Genomic DNA, 24,249 nt, shown 5'->3' with positions numbered 1-24,249 from the left:
ATAATACATATTTCTGACACAGGATTAAAATTGGACAAAAGACTATCAATCAATACAAAAAAGACCAAAAAAAAAAAAAAAAAAAACAAACCCCTAAGAAAAAATGGACAAAGGGCTTGAAAGGCAAATCAGAAGAAGATACCCAAATTACCAACACATCAGTGAAAAGATTCTTGCCCTGAACAGTAAGTAGATAAGAAAAAAAAAGTCAAAAGCAATGTGAGATATCATTTCAAAAGTTCAAGGTCTTAGAACATTAACTATTGATCAGGATGAAGAGCAAATGATACATTCACACAATGCTGATGGGAGCGTAAACTGGTACAACTACCCTGGGAACAGTGTGGCACGATCTAGTAAAGGAAAGACATGCATATGACATGTCCCAGTGAATCCATTTCTAGGTATACAGTCTTGACACGTGTAACAGCTCTGCTGTTAACAATAGTGGAGCTGTCAATAATAGCAAGAAAATAAAGACAATTCAAATGTCCATCGGTGGTTGACTACAGACATATACTGTGCTATATTTAGACATTTCACAGCAATGAATGAAATGGAATGAAACGCTACACAGTGATGAAAACAAATAAACTATAATCATACAACACTCCTGCGGTGACTCTTTGGAATGTAATATTGAGGGGAAACTACAGCATACGTAGTCTGATTCCTTTATCGGAAGCTCAGAAACATGCACAACTAACAGTATGCTGTTTAGATATACAAACTTATAAGGCTATCATGAAAACCAAGAGAATGATAAACACTAAATTAGACATTACAGAAGCTCAGAGGAGAGTGGGAAGGGAAGGTTCTAGGAAAAGCACCAAGGGAATTTCAAAGGTGATAAGAATGGTTTTTTTCTTTAAGTAGGAGCAACTACATGGGTGTTCACTGTACTTCGTACCTTAGTATTCTATATGCCTTACCCATTTAAGATTCTTCAGTAATGATATTCAACACAGGAATGTTTTTTAAGTTTTATTTATTTATTTGAGAGAGAGAGGACGAACAAGCAGGGTGAGCAGCAGGCAGAAGGAGATGGACATGCAGGCTCCCCACAGAACAGGGAGCCCAACATGGGGCTCGGTCCTAGAACCCCAGGATCAGGACCTGCGCCAAAGGCTCACTTAATTGACTGAGCCCCCCAGGTGCCCCTTAACATAGGAATTTTAAAAGTTATTCTTTTCTTTCTCAAACCCTCAAGCCCAAAACCCAAATCCATAAAGCATTTGGTTCTATCTCTAAAATATATTTCAAATTCATCCTCTTCTCTTCCCCCTATTGTCTCCCTAATTTAAGCCACCATCATCTTTCACCCTGTAACCAGTGTCTTCCCCGGTCTGACCCTCTTCTTGTCCCTCTCCAAACTATTCACCATACAACTCTAAGAGAGACCTTTTAAGATCTAAAGATCTTCCATGATCTTCTGGCAGTCCCCTATTTAAAAGCTTCCAATGGCTTTCCAGTGTTCTTAAAATAAATACTAAATTTCTCACAGAGATCTATAACTGGATGATCTAGCTCCTACCTACCTGTCCAAATCCCTTTTATACCCCTGTTTTCCTTGCTTACCATGCTGTAGCCACCCCGGCCTCAAGGGCTGTTTCTCACCTCTGGCCTTTCCTATCTCCTATGCCTGGAACGTTCTTCCTAAGCTCTTTCTCTGGCAGGTTGACTCACATCATCCAGATCTCAACCCAAATATCCTTTCCTCAAAGAGAACCTCCCCACAGCACTCTGTGGGAGCCAGCTTCCCACCAGATGTGCTGTCACACCGTGTTCACTTCCTTCACTGCACATACCACCACCAATTCTTCCCTCGTCTGTCCACATATTTACTATCTGCCATACCAACCAGACCATAAGCTCCATAAGAAGAGCAATTCTGTTAGTCTTCTTCATGGTTTTTTATGAGGCTTCATGGCTGAACCCACAGCACTTGGTACAGCCACTAACACAAGAAAATACTCAACATTCAAGAAAAAAGTGAATAGGGGGTGCCTGGGTGGCTCAGTGGGTTAAAGCCTCTGCCTTCAGCTCAGGTCATGATCCCAGGGTCCTGGGATCGAGCCCCGCATCAAGCTCTCTGCTTAGCGGGGAGCCTGCTTCCTCCTCTCTCTCTGCCTGCCTCTCTGCCTACTTGTGATCTCTCTCTCTCTGTCAAATAAATAAATAAAATCTTTTTTTAAAAAAAGTGAATACATGAATCAAATGCTGTAGGGGTAAAAAAAAGCTTTTTAGATATATAAGTGAAATTAATTATAGACAAGAAATGTTCTTTTATACTGAAATTACTTCTATTTTCTAATTTAAGGATGAAGGCCTACTCCACATAGATTTCCTGACTTTATATATCCTGTTTGGGATCCACGTTCTTATATACACTTAGTATACAACATTAGACTATAGTCAAGCAGTTAAAAATATTCTACCACACTACAGAAACTGAGTAAGAATAAAATCATAGCATAAACTTAAAGAATTAATGTCACCTAGGTTATGACAAGCCCACGGTCTTAACCAGTTTCCTTTCCTTAGAAAGAAAGCAGCTCATAGGAAAAACATTCCCAAAGCTACCAGGAATGACAGAGGGAGAGAGCAGGGCTGCACCCTAACCACCGTGGATAGTCCCCGTGAGTCCCCGTGGTCGTGCAGAGGCCAGCAGGACTGTGACTCACCACAGCACCCTGCCCAGGCCCTTGCCGTCTCAGCACTCCCAAGATCTTTGAAAGAATGGCCAACTTCTAACATATGGACCAAAACGTAAAAAAATGGTCCATCAGGAGACAGAACCTTCCTGGAGAGGCACCACTGAAGGAAGCTTCCTGTTCTATGGCTAGGAAGGATTCCTGGGGATGAGGCCCTGTGCCTGCCTATCTCTGCAACAACCTACCCCAAGTAGAAACGAAGGCACAGAGAAGGTGAAATCAGAGAGCTCACTCAAATCATTTGCTATGAGTATCTAAGTGAATATGTTAAGTATCTAAGCCCAAGTGAGTATCATAGCCCAAGTGAGGTAGCAGCAAACTTGGACTGTTTCATTTGTTTACGTATAATATAGATGATCCATATCATAGCTAAAAAGCCATTACAGAGTTCTTATTTTGATTTAATTTGCAAACAATTACTAAATGTACTCCATGCCAAGCCCTGTGAGAGGCACTTGGAATTCCAGTCTTGCAGAAGAGACAGGCGGCAAACAATTATGATGGCACCTCACCTAACCCAAGAGAGACAGGAAAGGCTTCCAGGAGAAAATAATACCCAAGCTGAGATTGAACAGATGGATAGAAGTAAGCCTGAGCACGGAGTGGGAGGAAAAGGAAGAAGGATTTCCAGGCAAGAGGAACAACAGGCGCCAAGAAAAGAGAAAAGGATGGCACGTTCCAAAATGGCCCCCCTCCAAGCATGGCGAGAGCAGGAATGCAGGACACATGAGAGAGACAAGGAAGAAGCCGTGCCGTAAGAGAGTCCAACAGGCCAAAGGAAGGAATCTAGATTGCTATCATCAAGGACTAGGAGAAAATTAATAGAAGTACAATAAAGGAGAGACATGAGAAGATATATCTTCAGAAAAACCAACCAGAAAGTAATGTGAAGAAAGCACTGTGTAGTCATCAGAAGCGGCAGTTCTGGTGTTAAGCAGACTTGGATTGGAATCCTGGCACCACTCATACTAGCTGTGTGGCCTTGGGCAAGGCATTTAACCACTGCAACAAAAGAGAAAGTAAAAATACCTATCTCATGAAGTTGGTATGAGGGCAAAGTAGTGCGTATAAAGTGTGTAACATAGCGCCTGGTGCAGTACACCATCAAGAAACGTCAGCCACCGTGAGGATGGCAGCGATGATAAGGATGATGGTGAGGGCGGTTATTAGTGCTGAGAATGAATTCAGAAGGACCAAGGCTGAGGCAGATGAACCAGTCAGAAGGCTGTTATGTTAACTGGACAGCAAGAAAGGATCTGGACTAAGGCAGTGGGTGCAGAAATGAGGAAGACGGGAAAAAGTCTAGTGATACTGAAAAGAGGAACTCCAGACGACTCGGTGACAACTGGATGTGACTAATGAGAGAGAGAGAAGTCCAGGATGAAGCCCAAATTCCATTTCAAGCAACTGGACTCATGTCTCTTATCTCCACACATCTCCACAAAAGCATAGCCAACTGAGGTTATCGATGGCTTCCGGTGGCTAAATTCAGTGGCTAAATACTTGCCCTCCCAGGAGCATTCAACACTGCTCTCCACGAGCTCCTCAGCTTCTTGACTCAAAAACCTCCTGGTTTCCCTCACCTCCCTCCTGTCGCTTTTTCTCAGTCTCCTCTGTCTCTGCCACTGAGGTCCTTAGGGCTCAGTCTTATCCTGCGCCCTCCACCGCACCCCCTGGCCCACTCTCAACTCAGTTGATATGATTCACAGGACTTTAATCACCAAATACGTGGGGGCGACTTGCAAATTTACTTCTCTAGCCCTTAACTCTCTTCTACGCTCCAGACCTGTATATCCAGCTGTCTCCTGGACACAAATCACCTCTGGGAAGTTGAAAAGGCCCCTGGAGCTCAATGTATTCAAAATCAAATTCATCACCTTCCTCTACAATCACACCGTATATAAGCCAGAAAACCCGGACTATCACTGACACCTCTTTCTTCCTCAGTTTCCACTTTCAGTCTATCTGTGAGCCTTATCAATTCACTTCCTAAATGTCTCCTATGCCATCCACTTGCCACCCTCCATCCCTTTCCCCAAAAAGGCTCGCCCCAGCTGCTATAATCTATTTCTGGGCCCTGCAACCACCTTCTATGGTGCCCTCATATCTGCATGGTCCCTGCTTCAATCCACTGTCCACCGTGCAGTCAGAATGATTTTCAAAAGGCAAACTTGGTCATGTCACCCCTTGCTGAAAATCCTTCAGCAGCTTCCCATTTCCTTTAACTAGGGCACACCAGGCTCCACATGGCCTGGCCCTGTACGCCTTTCTCATAAAATGTTATGCCTCTCTCTTTGTTCTAGCTACTCGGGCTCTTTTTAGTCCTTGGCAAACACCAGCTCCATTTTTCCATGAGGCCTTAAGTATGCCACCTAAAAGGGCCTCTGTCCCTTTCCCTGTGTTATCTCGCATGCCTCTGGTAAATTTAAGCTCACGCTGCTTCCTCAGAGAAACAGCTCTGAGCCCCCGTAAGTAAAACCCATCTTTATATGCTCTCACGGCACCATGTGCCTTCCCTGCACGCACCATGACTGCAATTTCAGGTCTGTTTCTGTTACAGTCTGAGCAATGTCCATTAATGACTTGATCATAAAGTCAGAATGGGCAAGGACCCTGTCTGTTCGCTCAGCATTGTGACCTCTGGGCCTAGAAGAGTTCCTGGCACATAGTAAGCACTCAGTGAGTATTTACTGAAGGGATGAACAAAAGAAAATAATAAACCAGAAGAAAATGATGCCCCTGAACCAAAGAAAGGTAAAAAAGGGAGAGTTTGAAAGGGGCAAACAAAGACCCAGACCTGGAAAACTTTAAATGATTCAACTGCTTCTAGACATCTTACCCTAAAGATCAGCGAAGGGAAGAAAACAAGGTACTAACACATTTTTCTGAATGTTGTATTAATCTAACAGCAGTGCAGTTCAAACTGTATACAGTATTTTAGTTCAGTCACAGTACTGAAGAATGGCCTACTCATTCTGTTTCCAAAAACGAGATATACCGGTGAAAAACCCTTTTTGTTTCCCTGATGAGCTAAAAGGAGAGGATCTTAATGAAAGACACTAAAATTATGGATTACCTTCATCAATGTACCATGTGTTTTTTGATTTGGATTGTGGTTGTGAGTCAACAGAAGATCCATTTAAAGTATAAAAGAATTCAGATCTGTTTCTATTTCCAGGGTCTGAGGTAGATCCTATGGATCAAGAAAAGTTCCTTTTAAAAATAAAGTCAATATGGTGTGAAAGCTTTTCCCTAAGAGAAATTAACATGCATTCAGTGTTAACAATTGCTTAAGAAAGCAACAGATGTATACAAACACAATGTATTTTATTAGCAATTTCAACCATTTTGTCAATGTCAAAAAAACTCTTCCATCCAAGAATCAATATAGGAGGGAAACAGGAGGGAGTTAAAAGAAGAGCCTACTTTTTTTTTTTTTAAGACAAACTGCTTTAAAAAATTATTTTCGTCTTCTCTGACTTATTTCCAAGTGTCAGTATCACCATTCCCCAATTTCATGTGATGAATCTCTTGGATCCCAAATTTAACCTATTATTTTAAAACTGTTCCTTTCAGAAGATTATCTTCAAATCTTGTATACACAAATCAGCATACCAATTAAGTTTTAAAAATTTAAACAGTTTGGAATCTTTGTCATCAAATTCCTTGCTTCATTTCTTCATGCCTTTGAAATGTTCAAGCAGTATTATTTTTTCCATATTAAATTAATTAAAGTAAGAAAGAGTTAGTGTGGCCCTATCACAGACATTTCAAGACCCTATCCTGCCTCAGTACTAAGAGGACACACTGTAGGTTAGAGCAGGGGGTTTCTAGAACCCATACAAAATCTGATTTTTTTTTCCAATTTAAAGCAGATAACGCTATATTTTATGCTTATAGCTAAGATCGGCTACAAAACAAGTAATGCACATGTCTGCAGAAAATCTGTAGGCTATTTATATTTAAGTGAGAATAACAAGTGTGAGCTATCTTATCTAGATCCATAAGTTAACACAAAAAATAACTATTACTTGTGTATCCTATTTAATCCTAAGTCTCCCAGGGTCCAAAGTCATATAAAATATGTCTTAAAATACAATTTCCTTTAAAATGAGCTGAAGTAGTTTTGTCCACCAGATAACTGAGGAAAAAATATTCTGCTCCTAACCCACATCTGAGTTAACAAACATTCTTATAGCTTTTTAAATGAGCTGTTTAGCTTGTGTAACCACCGTCCTTTAAAACTATGAAATATGTGGAAGCTAAAGAAAAAAAAGCTAAGAACTCCACATGCATTGTGAGGGAGTTTTTGGAAGAGAGACAAAAATGTTTGCTTAGCAGTTTGGAATTTATCTTGTGCCACATTTTGTTAGCAAAATCCACATAATTACTCTCTATATACTTTACCCTCTATAACATTATCCAAATAAGGTGTTTTTGTACAGTTGCAACTCTAAACTTTACATACAAATGTTGCAGGTAGGGGGGTTCCAAAAACCAGCGATATAAACCAACAAAAGACACAGGTCCTCCTGGAAAGCTTTCCATCAACTTAAAAAAGGTTGGGAACTCTTGGCTTAACCAAGAGCATCTATAAAAAATTTTTAGTGAAATACTAAAAACATTTGGAAGAAGAGAACCTACATGTGCTTCGAATAAAACCTTTCAACCTTCGTTCAGTGCCATGGCAAATCAGACACCATGTTAATATCTATGAACTGTAGTCTCCTGACCCGTACCTGTGGCCTTTGGTTTATTATGACTGGATGAAACTTTGTCCCCAACACCTCTTGACATAAAGGCAAGTTTGGGAGGCCTCCTTTCCTGTGTCACGCTATCTGAAACAGTAAACATATGTTTTAAGGATAAAAGCAAATTCTGACAGAAGAGAAACAAACAAACGATGACAACAGCAACCAAAAAAGTCTCTTTCCTACAAGACAGCAACATTTTCACAATAGTTTTACAAATGTTTAAAGGTCGACACAAGTACTGAGAGTTACTGGGAAAAAAAATCAATGCCGTATTTCAGAATGTAATTACCATAAGAAAATAAAACCCAAATAGAATTCAGCTAAGTGTTGTAACTTTTTGAAAATTTAGTCACTTTTTATCAGTATTATCTGATGTGTTGAAACACTATAGAGAAAACTCCATTATCTTTTGTAAGAGTCCCCCAGTGGGTATCCCAATGACACCCAGTGTGTTATGAAGTGTTCTACACTCAAATATTTCTAGAAGATGCTGAGATCAACAAAGGTAAACAAATTTCCTTAATGCATAACACCAAATCCTTTAACATGCCAATGTGAACTGTGAATCTCTCAAAGAGGAATACAGTAATCATTTTATAATACTTTTTGTCCCATTCTCTTTAGCATGTCAGATTAATGTATTTCATGGAACATAATTTGGAAAAAATCTGGTCAGAAATATGAAGCAGTTTGAAAAATCATGTATGTTAAGAAACACTGATGAGTATACTAACATGTACACATATAAACAGGACAAAGGCAGAGAACTATACACAGATTAATGGTGAAGAAAACCAGAGAAAAATACCAATATTTTTGAAGAAAACACTTCAAAACTTCTTTTTGGAATATAGGTGTAATAAATTAGGCAAAGTTGGTTTTTTACAGACCACTCTATACCTTAAAGGCCAACAACTTTCATAAGATATTCACAAATACTGATCAAGCAAATGTAGAAAGCCAATCTGGAAAGTTTTTCTCCTGGAAATTTCAACAACATATCTGTAAAGTCCAACATGACACTTAGGAATCATACCTGATAAAGCTGTGTCAGCAAAAACGATAACACCCACAGTGGATTTTTGAGAACAGAAGGAAAAAAATGGGAAAATTTTTACACTTTAAACATAAGAAAAAGCCACTTTTTTAGAAAAAGAAAATAATACTGAATTAATTATATATAAATAATCCTTGGTAAGGTTTATAAATCATGATTGGAGGGGGGAAAGATTTCAGTGTTAAACTAGATCTTACATGGGTCAGAATACGATCAAATGAAAAATTATTTTAATTCAAAAATTATACTAAGTAGCCATGACTTCAACCAAGTGATATAGTAAAAGCTGTTTACTGATACTCTTATGATGCCATTCGAGTGTCTCCAAGTACACAGGAGAGCTACTGTGAAAGGTAAAATCCCTCAGTCACTGGCAAAAGTTCCCAAATGACAGCACATACATGGACTAAAGAAAGCGAATTCCCACTGTGAATTGTAACTAGCAACATGTACGTCCATGTTCCAAAGATAAGCACACGCACAGGAGACCCTACAGACATGACGCAGTGAATGATGATGGCCACAAAGCCAGCAAATGGTCTTAACTGAGGCAGCCCAGTGGAACCAGAGGGCCACATGGACGAGCCATTGGTGGCTGTTCTGCTGGGGGTATAGGGGACACAGCACTGGAGTTGTAAACAGTGGTTATCTTCTGCCAAAGACTTTGCCTGAGAGAATGTCAAATACTGATTTTGAGGAATAGATCTATTCAGGTGAAGGGTCACATGTCACATCTAATTTTCCCTTCAGCAATGACATGCCAAATACTGTTTCTCTGTCATTACTATGTTCATGATCCAAAACCAAAGCCTTCTACCTTAAATGAATTTTAGGAGATTACCATCTCAGGAAAGTATTTAATGCTGCCAAAGCGAGCACGGTATGAGAAAGTAACAAGGAATTGATCCAGCAGGCAATTCTGTGAAATTAAAACAATTCTGCTTAAGAGATTTTAAAGGAGATAGTGTGGTCTGTCCACCAAATGGCATGTACAAAAGTGTGCACAGCAGCCTCAGAATAACCAAAAGCTGAAATAATCCATTCTAAGCAAATCTGTTCCTACAGCAGAGTACTACAGAGTAATAAAAACTGAATAAACTACTGATGTGTACAACAGAGAGACTGGGTTGAGTGAAAGAAACCAGACAAAGAATATCCATTATATATACACACAGCAGGATGACATTCAAAATGATAAAAGTAGGTATGTGTCCCTACAATAGCCAAAGTAATTTGGATCAAAGACCATGAACAGATGAATGGACAAAGATCTGTTACACACACACACATACACACACACACACACACACACACACGGGAATATTACTCAGCCATTAAAAAAAAAAAAAAAGAATGAAATCCCCATGTGCAATGAAATGAACAGATCTAGACGGTATTACGCTAAGTTAAGTTAGAAAGGGAAAGAAGAATACTATATGATTTCATTTATGTGTAGAATCTAAAAAAGCCAAATAAAACGAACAAGAAACAGTCTTAGATACACAGAACAAACTGGCAGTAGCCAGGGGCAAGGGGAAGTGGGCAGACTAAATAGGTAAAGGGAATTAAGAGGTACAAACTTCCAGTTATTTAAAAAAAAAATCACAGAGATGTAATATACAGCATAGAGAACAGCACATATACTAAAATAATACTGTAATAAATTTGTAAGGTGACAGATGGTAACTAGACTTATCATGGCAATCATTTTTTTTATAATGTATAAAAACACTGAATCATTATCTTGTACAACTCAAACTAATGTAATATTCTATATCAATTATAATTCAATAAAAAGTTATAAAGTAGGAGCTCATCCATCACTCCTGTTAATTTAATCAGAAAAACAAAAATCTCTTGGAGAATCTTGGGTTGATAATCATGACAATAAACTAGTGAACAATAACAATCAAATCACAAGAAATGTCTGTGAATTCGAATGACCCATTAAATAGAGAAAAATGACTTAATTGATGTACTGCTTAACATCATCAGCCACGAGAGCATAATTCAGACCCAAATGAGAGTTTAGTATCCACAGAGAAAGCTACTAGAGAAAATATAAGTTTACTTGGGTAAAATGAGGTATTATAAAACCAGATACCAATGGACTATACTTAACAACTACACAAAGATATCTATGAGGCATGATTGCTGATCAAAATAAATGCCTTTCGTATATTTTAGATTATTTTATATGAAAATTTTTTGGGAAAAAAGCTAGAAGGTCCCATCAGATGACAATGGGGTTACATACTCGGATCTAGTCCTTCAAATTAACCTTCTGGGCTCTGTCTCTTATGAGCAGGATTCCTGTCTATACAGAAAACATGCAAGGTGATTCAGACTGACAATCGATCTCTGTGGAAGGCCATCTAGCATTCTCTATCAGAATGTAAATACACATAGCCTTTGACCTCACAGCACTACTTCCAGGAAGTTACCATTTTAAAAAATATCTTATGAATATTTGATATGAATATGAGCAAAATACATCCGACTTAAGTAGTCAGATGAGTACAGATGGCATGGTGTTGAGAGAGAGAAACAATACATGCAAAGACAGAATTAGTATCCAAAATGATCTGAAAATGTTGGAAGACTACATAGCTCTGATGACATAAAATTTCACAGAGACAAAGGCAAAGTCCAGCTGAGACCCTCCAAATCAACTGTACAAGCACAGCTCAGAAGCAGACGTATGCAAGAACAAAACTGGGGATTTAAGTCAAGAATAAATACAGTATCTATTAATTTACTGAGAATAAATGCAAACATTTATCCATAATGCAAGCACGGCATTACCATGGTCTCTGGGAATAGAATTCAGACTGTGACAGGGGGCTGTCCCCCAAATTTTTGGGTCAATTATTTTTTGTCATTACCAACCATTGGCCCACATGTCAATTACAGTATTCCACTTCCCTCTAGATGCGCAACTGTTAAAGAACATCTCCAACAAACCAGGTCTAATTCAGAGTATCTGGAAATCATGCCACAGGAAAATGGCTAAAAGGACTCAAACTTCTTAGGATGATGAAGATGAAGATTCCAAAGACACTCAGCTTTTAATATCTAAGGGTTGTTGTAAGGAAGAAGAACTGGATTTGTCCCGTCTTAATCACCAGCTCTAAACTAGAATCAATGCATGAAGTTGTAGGAAAGTAGATCTAAGCACACATCATACAAGGAGTGCCTTTTTCACAATCAGATCCATCTAAAAAGAAATATTCTGATTTCCTTTAGGTGACAGTGACTCTTCTATCAAATGAATACACAGTTCTCTAAGAAGATATGGATAGTAAGACAGGAAGCTATCTTTTAGCTGCACTGGAACACATGTAAACCAATACATACACATGAAGGTATTTACTGAAGCCCTGTTTGTAAGAGTAAAAGATTGAAAACAATCTAAATGCCCATCCATACGGAGCTGGTTAAAAAAACATGGTATATTCATAAAATGAAACACAATGCATAATTTAAACAAAAGATTAAGTATGCAACTCATAAACTGAATGAAGTGAGGCCTAAGATCTATTATTGTTAACTTACAACAACAGGTACAACTTCCACTTCTGGAAAGATGACTAGACACACCTTTTCCTATTCCTCCTCGTAAGTACAACTAAAAATTCTGGACATAACTTGCAAAACAAAAATTAGAAGACCCTGGAAGGTGGAGAGGAGAAGGCAGATGAGGTGGGAAGCTCCAGACCTATGGAAGAACACGGTGGAAAATTCCCTGGATTTTCTTCTTGCCTCATGTATCCCTCTTAGAGCTGAAGAAGCCAGTAAACTGGAAATGCCAATGAGTACAGAGAGATGAAAGCCCCAACAAGTCACCTCTCTCTAGCCAAAGGATGAGAAAAGAGGAAACCCAGTAAGACAGAAAAATATTAGATAATAATCATTTAACATCAGCCAAACACCACAGAAAAAAACGGTGGCCCCACCCACTTCAACAAAGGCCAAATGGGGAGCCTAGACTTCCTCTCATGTAAGGATGCTGGAGAAAGCCAAGTCTGGAGCCACCACCTGATAACCAAGTACTCCCACCTCCTTGGTGTCAGAAGGGAACACATGGAGAGCCTAGACTTCCATCTCTGTCCACCTGCTGGGGTGGGACCAAAGGAGGTCTAGAGGAGAGTCAGAACTTTGACCATAGCCCAGCAGAAATGAGGCCATACTCATCACAGTGTCACTGGAGACCAACACACACCAAGCAGGAATAAGGAATTTCCGTCTCCTGAGACGGAAGAGGCCAAGGGAGGCAAAGCTTCTGCTTCCATCTGGCACTAACAAGTTGGCATGTACCCCCCTCTTCCCTGGCCAGAGCAGTGTCAAAGAAAGATGACTAAAAGTTGGCTCTAGATCTAGCAGGATCTAGAGTCTCAAAACGTAATACCCAACTGTCCAGGTTTCAAACAAAAATCACGCATTATACTGAGAACCAGGAAGATCCCAAGAAAATTTTTTTTAAGATTTTATTTATTTATTTGACAGAGAGATAGAGCCAGAGAGCATAAGCAGGGGAAATGGCAGAGGTAGAAGGAGAAGCAGGATCCCTGATGAGCAAGGAGCTGATATAGCACTTGATCCCAGGACACCGGGATCATGACCTGAGCCAAAGGCAGACGCTCAACCAACTGAGCCACCCAGGCATCCTTCAAGAAGAATTTGAAAAGACAGCTAATAAACGCCAATACTGAGATGACAGAAAGTTAGAGTTATCTGACAAGGATTTTGAACAGCCATAATAAAAACGCTTCAATAAGCAATTACAAACACCCTCAGGAAAAAAATGATAGAACAGAAACCTCAACAAAGAAACAGAAAGTCTCAGCAAAGAAACGGAAGATATAAAGAAGAGTGAAATGGAAATCTTAGAACCGAAAAAAACAACAACCCAGATACAAAGTTTGGTGGATGAGCTCAATAGCAAAATGGAGGAAGCACAGGAAATCGTGAGTGAACCTGAAGATAGAACAGTACGAATTACCCAGTATGAACAACACAGAGAAAATAAACTTTAAAAAGAAAGAAAGAAGACTCAGGTCCCTGTGGGACTTCACAAAAGATCTAACATTTATTTCATCAGAATCTTAAAAGGAGAAGAGAAAGAGGGGGCAGGCCTGAAAAAGTACTCAAAGAAAGGCAGATTGAAACTGACCAAATGTGGCAAGAGACATACACTTACCAATCCAGGAAGCTGAGTAAGCACCAAACAGGATAAACCCGAAGAAATTCTATGCCAAGACACATCATAATAAAACTTAAGAAAGCTAAAGGCAAGGAGAAGCTCCTGAAAGCAGCCAGAGAAAAACAAAACGTATAGGAGGGATTAAAAAAAAAAAAAAAAAAGGCAATTCAAATGAGAGCAAATTCTCACCAGAAACCAGAGAGGCCCAAAGGAAGTAGCACAATATTTTTCAGGTGCTGACAGAAAAGAATTCTTGATACAGAATCGTATAATCCGTGAAAATATCCTTCAAGAACGAAGGAGAAGGCAAGGTATTCTCAGATGAGGGGCAACTAAAATAATTTGTCACCAGCAGATCTAAAGGAAGTTCTTAAAAGAAAAAAATGATCAAAAAACAGGCCTATACAAATATACCCAACTGATTTTTGACAAAGGTACAAAAGCAATTCAGTGGAAGAAAAGTCCTTTTCAACAACTGGTGGTAGGACAATTAGACATTAAAAAGAAAAAGAAAAATACCTGTACATAAAAAATTAACTCAAAATGAACCACGGGGTTAAATGTAAAATCAAAAACTATACAGTTTATCTTTAAAAAAATAGAAATATGGAGCACCTGGGTGGCTCAGCAGGTTAAGCCTCTGCCTTTGGCTCAGGTCATGATTTCAGGGTCCTGGGATCGAGCCCAGCATAGGGCTCTCTGCTCAGCAGGGAGCCTGCTTCCCCCTCTTTCTCTGCCTACTGCTCTGCCTACTTGTGATCTCTCTCTCTGTCAAATAAATAAATAAAATCTTTTTAAAAAATAGAACTAGAATGTGAAGAAATCAGAATTCTCATATATTGCTGGTGGGAACATAAAATGTGCAGCCTCTTTGGAAAACAGCCTGGCAGTTCTACTAACAATTAAATATACAGCTACCATATGACCTAGCAATTCCATTCCTAGGCATAGACCCAAGAGAACTGAAAAGTATGTCTGCACAAAAACTTACAACACGAACGTTCATAGCAACATTTTTCACAAATAGCCAAAAACCAGAAATACAAATGCCACCAACTGACGAATGGGTAAATAAAATACAGTGGACCCTTGAACACCAGGAGGGTTTGGGGCACTGATTCCCATGCAGCTGGAAATCTGCATATAACTTTTGACTCCCCCAAAACTTTACTAATAGCCTACTGTTGGGAAGCCTTACTGATAACATAAATAGTCAATGTTAACAATGTAACCCATTTTGTATGTTTTATGTCTCATATGCTGTATTGTTACCAGGAAATTAAGTTAGAGAAAGGAAAATATTATTAAGAAAATAAGGAAGAGAAAAAATAAATACACTTACACTACTATACTATAAAAAAATCCATGGACCCACACAGTTCAAACCCATGTTGTTCAGGAGTCAACTGTGCACTATATAATGGAATACTGTGCACCCATCTGAAGGGCTCAAGTACTCATTCTACAGCATGGATGAACCTTGAAAAGATTATGCTTAAGTGAAAGGGACCAGACAAAAAAGGCCATAATTTTTATTCTGTTTATGTGAAATGTCCATATAGCAGCATATGGTCCATATGTCCATAGGCAAATCACAGTGACAGAGAACAACACATCGTTGTTTGCCAGACACGGAGTATGAGTACAGAGTTTCCATTTGGGCTGATGAAGTTCTGGAACTAGACGGTGGTGACAGCTGCACAATACTCTGAATGTTCTTAATGTCACAGAATTGTACATTTTAAAGGGATGACTATCCTGTTGTGTGAATTTTATTTTGATTTTTAATAAAACTCGGGATAAAATCAGGGGCAAATCCCATAAGTTAAGGGCTCAATCCGAAAGACTGTTCTCATTGTGACACCAGTCACCAGTTTGTCAGAGGTACTACTGACTGACTAGCTCTAACTCGGTGTTCCCAGCAACCCTTCACTGGGTTCCATAATTTGCCAGAATGGTTCACGGAACTAAGGACAACACTTACATTTACCATTTTATTATAAAGGATGTAATAAATCATACAGATTAACAACCAGATAAAAAGAGACTTAGGGCAAGGTGTAGGGAAGGGGCACAGAGCTTCTATGTCCTCTCCAGAAGCAAAACCCTCCCGGCATCTCCAGGGTTTGAGCACCCTGAAAGCTCTCCAAACCTTTTACTTTAGGGATTTTTATGGAGACTCTCTCAGGTGGGCATGATCAATTACTGACTCCATTTCCAGCCCCTCCAGGATAGGGGACTGGAGCTCAAAATTCAAATTTCTAATCATGGCTTGGTCTTTCTAGGGACCAGCACCCCTGCCCCCCTTGCAGGATCCCTCCAAGAGTCATCTCCAGTAGAACAGAAGATACTCCTGTCACCCACGAAAATCCAAGGGATTTAAGAGCTCTGTGTCAGGAATCCAGGTCAAAGACTACATATTAGCAAGAATTGAGCATACATATAAAATATATTTAATATACAGTTATATTAACATACATTAAATACTACATACAAATTTATATATTAAATAATATACTTATAAAACATATACATGAAACTACATACTACCACAGAATGAAATAGTTCTCAGTAATAAAAAAGACACATGAATGTGTCACAATGAACTATACTGAGTAAAATAAGTCAGACAAAAAAAGAGTACCTCCTGAGCTACTGCACATATGCACAATTCCAAAAAATGTGAACATATGTATATTGATACAAAGAAGATTGATGAGTGAATTTGGGGGGGGGGGATGGGGCAGGCAGAAGTGGGAGGAAATAATCCCAAAGGGCATCCTTATGGGTGACAGATAAGCCATCTTGACTGTGAATTTAAGAAACATAACAAATGAGCAAAGGGAGAAGAAAGAGAGAAAGAGAAAAGAGAAAAAGAAAGAAACAGGAGGAGGAAGGGAGGGAGGGAGGGAGGCAGGAAGGAAGGAAGAAAGAAGCAAACCAGGAAACAGACTCTTAGCTGGAGATGCAGAGAACAAACTGATGGTCACCACAACAGAGCCAGTGGGGGGGGGGGGGGGGGGCGGGGAGGGATAGGTGAAACAGGTGAAGGGGATTAAGGCCTGCACCTGTGATGAGCACCAGCTGATGTATGGAAATGTTGAATCACTAAGTTGTACACCTGAAACTAGATACTACACAGTACATTAACTGGAATTTAAATAAAAACTTACACACACACACACACACACACACACACACACACAGAAAGAAGACCAACATAGAAAGAAAGTAGGTAGTTGGGGGTCAATGTTGGGAGGGAAAGATCTCACATCCCCCTTTTAAAATTCTGTGCAAATGTGCACGCACTGCATAATGTAAAAAGCCAAATTAGCATTACATTCCCAACCTCCAACACTAAAAAAAGAAGACACAGGCTGGACTAGAAAAAGCAGAAATGTGTAATTTAGGGGTAGCACTAAATGATCTGCTCCAGCACAACAGCTTTAAGAATGTGAACACGTCAAACTAACTATGTTAGAGTTTTTAATATTTGAAGCAGAAATGAAGAAAGAAAAACATTTTAAGAGAGATTGAAAATTCCTGCATCTTGGAGTCAAAGGTATTCCTCAGAAGCCCACTGTAAGAAGCAACTGATGGAGATGAATTCTCTCCTAATCTTATACCAGCTGCTGAACTGCTTCAAAACAGCTTTAAATGCTGGGAATATTAATTTTGTCCTACAAATGAAGGTAATTGGGCAAGAAAAAGAAACTAAGGAACTAAAGGAGACATTACGACTCTCTTTTTCTCTCCAAAAAAGGGTGTTAATGATGACATGAAATACAGACGAAGACCCATTCAAAGCAACTAATTTTCATTTAGACAACTTTACTTTTTAAGTCTATTTGCGAGCTTTATTTTGTTGGCAAAAAGTATAATTTCTGTATTACATTCTAAAAGCTGGTATCATTCTTAATTATCTTCTATTCAAGGTTTATGAAATCAAGCTTTAAAAGGAGAAGAAAAAGCATTATTTTCCTTTCTTATCACTGCTCTGAAAACCAATAATAATGACAATAGAGCCACAGATCTAGAAGATCAAAGTGTGCCTGACAGGTGATTCCCAAGAGATTCATGTAACTAATTTTTATTATTTCAATCCTACATCACTATTTAAATAAAACAGAATTGTAAATGTTTTTGAAGATCAATAGTATTAAAGAATTCCTTTGTCAGGTCATATATAATTTCATCACAGGAGAAATAGAAATGGTAGCTCTTCCTTTCATTTTCTTGTTAAGTGCTAGTGTAGAACCCAAGATCATTTACATTTCAAACCAAACCGAGACATGGAAAAAATATACAGAAAGTAATACATCTCTAGAGTTTGGGGGGTGGGGGAGGAGGCGTTTCAAATCTTTATTCTACTGCAGACTAAGAAAAACATAACCAATTACACAGAAGCCAACTTCATATTTCAGGTATCTTTTTCTTTCTTAAATTATTATACTAAACTAGTGTTCTCCCTAATCTCCCAATTTATTCAATGTAAGGAATTATATTCACTTATAAAATGCAAAATTCGAAGAAGGTAGATAAAAAGGATGGTTACACTAATAAGATTTTGAGTTTTCAAAAGCACCCTTTGGAAACTTTTTGTGTAGTTGCAAGTTTTTATTTCAATTCCAGTTAGTTAACATACAGTGTAATATTGGTTTTGGGTGTAGAATTTAGTAATTTGCCACTTACAACAAGCAGTGCTCATCACAAGTGCCCTCCTTAATCCCCACCACCCATCTATCCCATCCCCTTGCCCACCTCCCCTCCAGTAATCTCTCAGTTTGCTCTCTACAGTTAAGAGTCTGTTTTATGAAACCCACAAACATATCTGATTTGGTAAAACAACTTAAATTACATTTATCCATGTGATTTTGGAGAAACAACATTAGCACAGAACTGGTTACCCCTGTAAGAATACTTTAGTAATGAAAGAAACTTTAGTTTACAAGAGATTCTCCCTAGCCATCCAGCAAGTCAACATTATAGAAGTACCATAATTCACAGAATTTACTTAGGACAGGATTTCTCAGCCTCAGCAATACCGCCATTTTGGACCAGATCATGTTCTGCTGTGGGGGCTGCTCTACTGCCTTGTAGCAGCATCTCTGTCTCCAACCCCAGATTTAAGTAGTACTCGCACCCCACATGTGATGGTCAAAAATGTCTCCAGACATTGTAAAACATTCCCTGGGGTCAAAGTCACCCAAGGTTGAGAACTGCTAGGCTTAGAAATGGAATGACCTTCTTATAAACATTTTGTACCAAAGCTTAAAAACAATTACAAAAAAAAAAAAAAAACCTGGGTATTTACCCCAAAGATACAGAGGTAGTGAAAAGAAGGGCCATCTGTACCCCAATGTTTATAGCAGCAATGGCCACGGTCAACAAACTGTGGAAAGAACCAAGATGCCCTTCAACGGACGAACAGATAAGGAAGATATGGTCCATATACACTATGGAGTATTATGCCTCTATCAGAAAGGACGAATACCCAACTTTTGTAGCAACACGGACGGGACTGGAAGAGATGATGCTGAGTGAAATAAGTCAAGCAGAGAGAGTCAATTATCATATGGTTTCACTTATTTGTGGAGCATAACAAATAGCATGGAGGACATGGGGAGTTAGAGAGGAGAAGGGAGTTGAGGGAAATTGAAAGGGGAGGCGAACCATGAGAGACTATGGACTCTGAAAAACAATCTAAGGGTTTCGAAGGGGCGGGGGCGTGGGAGGTCGGGGTACCAGGTGGTGGGTATTATAGAGGGCACGGATTGCATGGAGCCCTGGGTGTGGTGCAAAAATAATGAATACTGTTATGCTGAAAATAAAAAATAAATTTTAAAAAAAAAACCTTTAAAAATTCAATATAGTGTGAAACAATACTGTATTTCAAATAATCAGAACCTTAAATGGCTGGTAGGTGTTATGAAGGAGAGCACTTGTGATGAGCACAGGGTGTTGTATGGACGCAATGAATCACTCAATTCTACACCTGAAACTAACAGTACACTGCATGTTAACTACCTGGCATCTAAATAAAAACTTGAAAATAAGGGGGGAAAACTGCAAAATAAAATCCATTATACATACCCAGAGAAATCCCCATTTTTCTTGCATACATGTTCTCCACATTCCAAAATATATATTTAAAAATAAAGCTATAATAATGGAGTAAGCTTACACCAGACCTCTTCCCCTGAAATAATAAATTTAAATTTTGACAAATTACATAAAAACAACTATCTGCAGACAATGGAGATTGAAGAAGAAAAAAGAAAAGAAAAGAAAACCCAACGGGCAGATTATGAAGAAGACCCAAGGTTTTTAAAAAGGGCACAACACAAGGATATAATCCAAAATTGCTCAGTATACTTCAAAAAAAAATAAAATAAAAAGGAAAAGAAAAGAAAATTGTGACCTATTCTCAAAAGAAAAAACCACAATGGATACCAATCCATAGACTATTTTGATTTTGGAATTGGCAGAGAAGAAGAATTTTAAAGGAACTATTATAACTACGTTTAATGAGGAAAAAGAAAATATGCTCACAGTGAAGAAGACAGCAATATCTCACCAGAGAAAAGAACTATTTAAAGAAACAAATGAGAAAGAACAAGATGGATGTCTTAAAAATACTTCTAAAAACTTAAAAGGCAATATCTGAAAAAACAATTCATTGGATGAATGAATTTTACCCCTAAAAACACAATGTGGACAAGAGAAGGTGAAGTCAGTAAAACTCAAGATAGAACAGTAGAAATTATGTGAAGACCATATACATAAAAGTATGAAAAAACTAGCAGAGCTTCAAGGACTGCAGGCTCTATACCAAAAATTGGATACATTCTAAGATGTATCCAGCTGAAGCCACAGAAAGAGGGAAGACTGAAAAGGACAAAGAAAGCACTTGAAAAAAATGATGGTCAGAATGTTTCCTACTTTGTTAAAAGATATAAATTCACAAATCCAAGAAGTTTAGTAAACTCCAAACAGGATAAATATGAAGAAAACTATGCAATGGACATCCTGGTTAAGCTGCTGTAAGCCAAATATAAGGAGAAATCATCAAAGTTCTAAGATAAAAACAACATACTGCATGACATACAGAGGGATAATAGTTTAAATGACAGCTGATGTTCACCAGAAACTATGGAGGTTAGAAAATGCTAGAAAACTACTGGAAAACAGAACAAAAAGAAAAATATTAAACCAGAATTCTATATACACTCAAAATATCCTTCAAATATGAAGGCACAATAGATACATTTTCAGATACAGGAAAATTAGGAGAAATTCATTTCTAGAAGAACTGCATCTCAGTACATAACAAAAGAAGTCCTTCAGGATGAAGGAAAATGTTAATGTGGATAATGTGGATCTTTCAATTTCTTTAAAATATATATGATTTCAGCAAAAAATACATTTTCTTGTGGGTTTTTAATGTATATAGATGTGACATACATGACAATAGCATAAAGGATGGGGAACAGATAAAGTTACATGGTAGTAAGGCATCTACATTTTACATAAAGTTGTATAATATTAACCCTAACTACACTAAAATATTAAGAATATATATTGTAATCCTTAGAGAATGCACTAAAAGCAACAGGACAATGATATGCAGTTGAAAAGCCAATAGATTAACAAAGAATTCTTAAAATTTTTCAAACAATCTGCAAAAAAGGCAAAAAAAAAGTATAAGAGGAAAGAAAAAGAGAGACAAATAAAAAATAGATAATAAAATTATAGTTCTAGGGGCGCCTGGGTGACACAGTGGGTTAAAGCCTCTGCCTTCGACTCAGGTCATAATCCCAGGGTCCTGGCATTGAGCCCCGCATCAGGCTCTCTGCTCATCAGGGAGCCTGCTTCCTCCTCTCTCCCTGCCTGCCTGTCTGCTACTTGTAAATAAATAAATAAATACATAAATAAATCTTTTAAAGAAAAATAATAATAAAATCAAATAATAGTTCTAAACTCAATAATACCAATAATTACACTAAGTGTTAATAGATTACACAACAATGAGAAGACAAAGATCATCAGAATAGATGTTTTAAACTAAATGCTGTCTAAAAAAAATGGGAAATGAATGTGAAAATGAAATGAGGAAAGGGAGAGAAAACATCTCAATCTAACAACACAGTGGAGGTAAAGCAGAAAATTAGAACAAATAGAAAACAATTAGGCAGTAAAAATAAATCCCATTATCAGTAATGATAAATATTAATAGATTAAATCTTCAGTTAAAGTACAAAAATTGGCAAACTAGATTAAGAAAAACAGATATCCCACTACATGCTGTTATAAGGGACATACCTAAAACATAAGTAATTAAAAAGAGAAGTACCTGGAAAATACTAACCAAAAGAAAAATCTATCCAAACCATACAAAATAGAATTTAAGGCAAAAAGAATTACTAGCAATGAAGATACTGCCTCTCTCTTCTTCTCCCTCTCATTCTCTCTCTATAGAGACAGACTATATTAACAATAAATAGTTCAAATTACCTGGAAGATAAAACAATTCCAAACTCGAGGTACTTAAAAATTCTAAACTTGTATGCAGCAAATAACTATTTCAAAATTAAACACTTATAAAATTAAGAAGAAATTAACAAATCCATCATTGTGTTAGGAAGTTTTGACACACCTTGTTCAGTAACTGATAGATCTAGCAATTTAAAACTCAATAATGATACATAAAATTTGAATAGCATAATAAATTAGTTTGATCTAAGGGACATATAAAATATGCATGCAATGCATGCAAGCTACAGTTGGAGCAAACATGTTCTTTTCAAGTCCACACAGAACATCTCTGTAAACTGATCATGTACTAGGCCATAAAGTTAGCCCAACAAATGTCAAAGGACTGGTATCATATTCTTTTACCATAGAACAATTGAATTTTAAAAATTAATAATTTCCCAAAAAAAGTCACCTAAAAAATTAAAATCATATTTTAAAATAGCTAATGGGTTACATTAAAAAAAAAAACCTTCAAATTTAATAACAAGATAACTAAATAATAAATTTTTTGGAATGTAGGTAGATGAATACCTAAAATCAATAGCCTTAGATGCTTTACACTAGAAAAACTAAAAATTAATAAACTGTTAAAGTAGTCAGAAAGAAAAATGAAAAAACCAAAGGAAAAATAAAAAAACAAATTACTAAAATAGAAAACAAATGTCTAGAAAGGATTAAGAAAGCCAAAAGATAAGATATTTTGTTTTGTTTTGTTTTGTTTTGTTTTGTTTTTTAATAAATGAAAGCAAGAAACCTCTAGTAAAACTCCTGGAAGAAAAGAGAGAGACATAAACAACTGTTCAAATGAAAACAAGGATACAACCACAGATGCTGCTGAGATTTAACAGAAAATAAGATATTTTAAGAATGTTGTGCCAAAAACTTTAAAAACAAAGATTAAATGGAAAAATTCATTAAAAAATAACACTTCCACAAAAGACTTTGAATAGCCAAAGCAACCCTAAGAAAGAAGAGCAAAGGCAGAAGCATTTTATTTCCTGACTGCAAACTATACTGCAAAATCTGGTATTGGCATAAAATCAACACATAGAGCAATGGAACAAAAAATGAGAGCCCAGAAATAAATTCATGTATATACAGTCAATTAATATTTGCCAAGGAGCCAAGAATACCCAGTGAGGGAAAGGGTAATCTCTTCAATAAGTGGTAATGGGGAAACTAGAAAACCACACACTTAAGAATGAAAGTGCATCCCTATCTCACAGCCCTTACAAAAGTGAACTTGAAATAAATTAAAGACTTAAGTGTAAGACCTAAAACTGTAAGACCTAAAACTGTAAAACTCCTAGAAGAAAACAAAGGGAAAAGCTCCTTGACATTGATCTTGGCAGTAATTTCCTGGACAGGACAAAGGAAACACAAACTACAAAAGCAAAAATAAATAAATGAGACTACACCAAACTATAAAGCTTCTGCACAGAAAAAAGGAAACAACTGATAAAAATAAAAAGGCAACCTACAGAATGGGAGAAAATATTTGCAAATACTATAATTAGTAAGGGGTTAATACCCAAAATATGTAAGATTTTGTACAACTCAACAGCAAAAAAACTCATGATTTTAAAGTGGGTAGAGGAATTGAACAGTTTTCAAAAGAATATATACAGATGGCCAAGAGGTGATATGAAACGGTGTTCAACATAAAAAATTATCAGGGAAATGCAAATTAAGAACCTAAGGAACCTGTGGAACACCATCAAGCATAGCAATATGCACATTGTAGGAATCCCAAAAAAGAGAAAGACAGAAACAGAGAGTATCTGAAGAAATATTGAGCGAAAACCCCAAATTTGAAGAGAGGAATAAATACAAACATCCAAGATGCTCCACAAACACCAAGTAAGATCACTTAAAGAGAGTCCCACACCAACAAATTAGAATCAAACTTTCAAAAAACAGAATCTTAAAAGCAGTAGGAGAGAATTGACTTGGCATATACAAGGGATCCTCAATAAAGACATATAC

General features: G+C 37.5%; 1 protein-coding gene across 9 annotated transcripts in view; it reads right to left on the bottom strand.

The window, feature by feature from the left end:
* CYLD (CYLD lysine 63 deubiquitinase) overlaps nt 1–24,249 on the bottom strand; it is a 68,681-nt gene that overhangs the window by 23,454 nt on the left and 20,978 nt on the right. For 7 of the 9 annotated variants that reach the window (XM_032323512.1, XM_032323517.1, XM_032323513.1 and 4 more), the window contains 3 exons: nt 8,505–8,513; nt 7,454–7,552; nt 5,791–5,907 (listed from right to left, as the gene is read on the bottom strand). The exons of 1 other annotated variant lie outside the window; for it this stretch is intronic. In XM_032323512.1, the coding sequence (XP_032179403.1) occupies nt 5,791–5,907; nt 7,454–7,552; nt 8,505–8,513 (225 nt within the window). The remainder of the gene's footprint in view (nt 1–5,790; nt 5,908–7,453; nt 7,553–8,504; nt 8,514–24,249) is intronic. One more of the 9 variants, XM_032323514.1, reaches the window with a different exon arrangement.

The sequence above is a fragment of the Mustela erminea genome, chromosome 19, assembly GCF_009829155.1.
Source record: "Mustela erminea isolate mMusErm1 chromosome 19, mMusErm1.Pri, whole genome shotgun sequence".
Lineage (NCBI taxonomy): Eukaryota > Metazoa > Chordata > Mammalia > Carnivora > Mustelidae > Mustela > Mustela erminea.
This window is presented reverse-complemented; position numbering and strand designations above follow the sequence as displayed.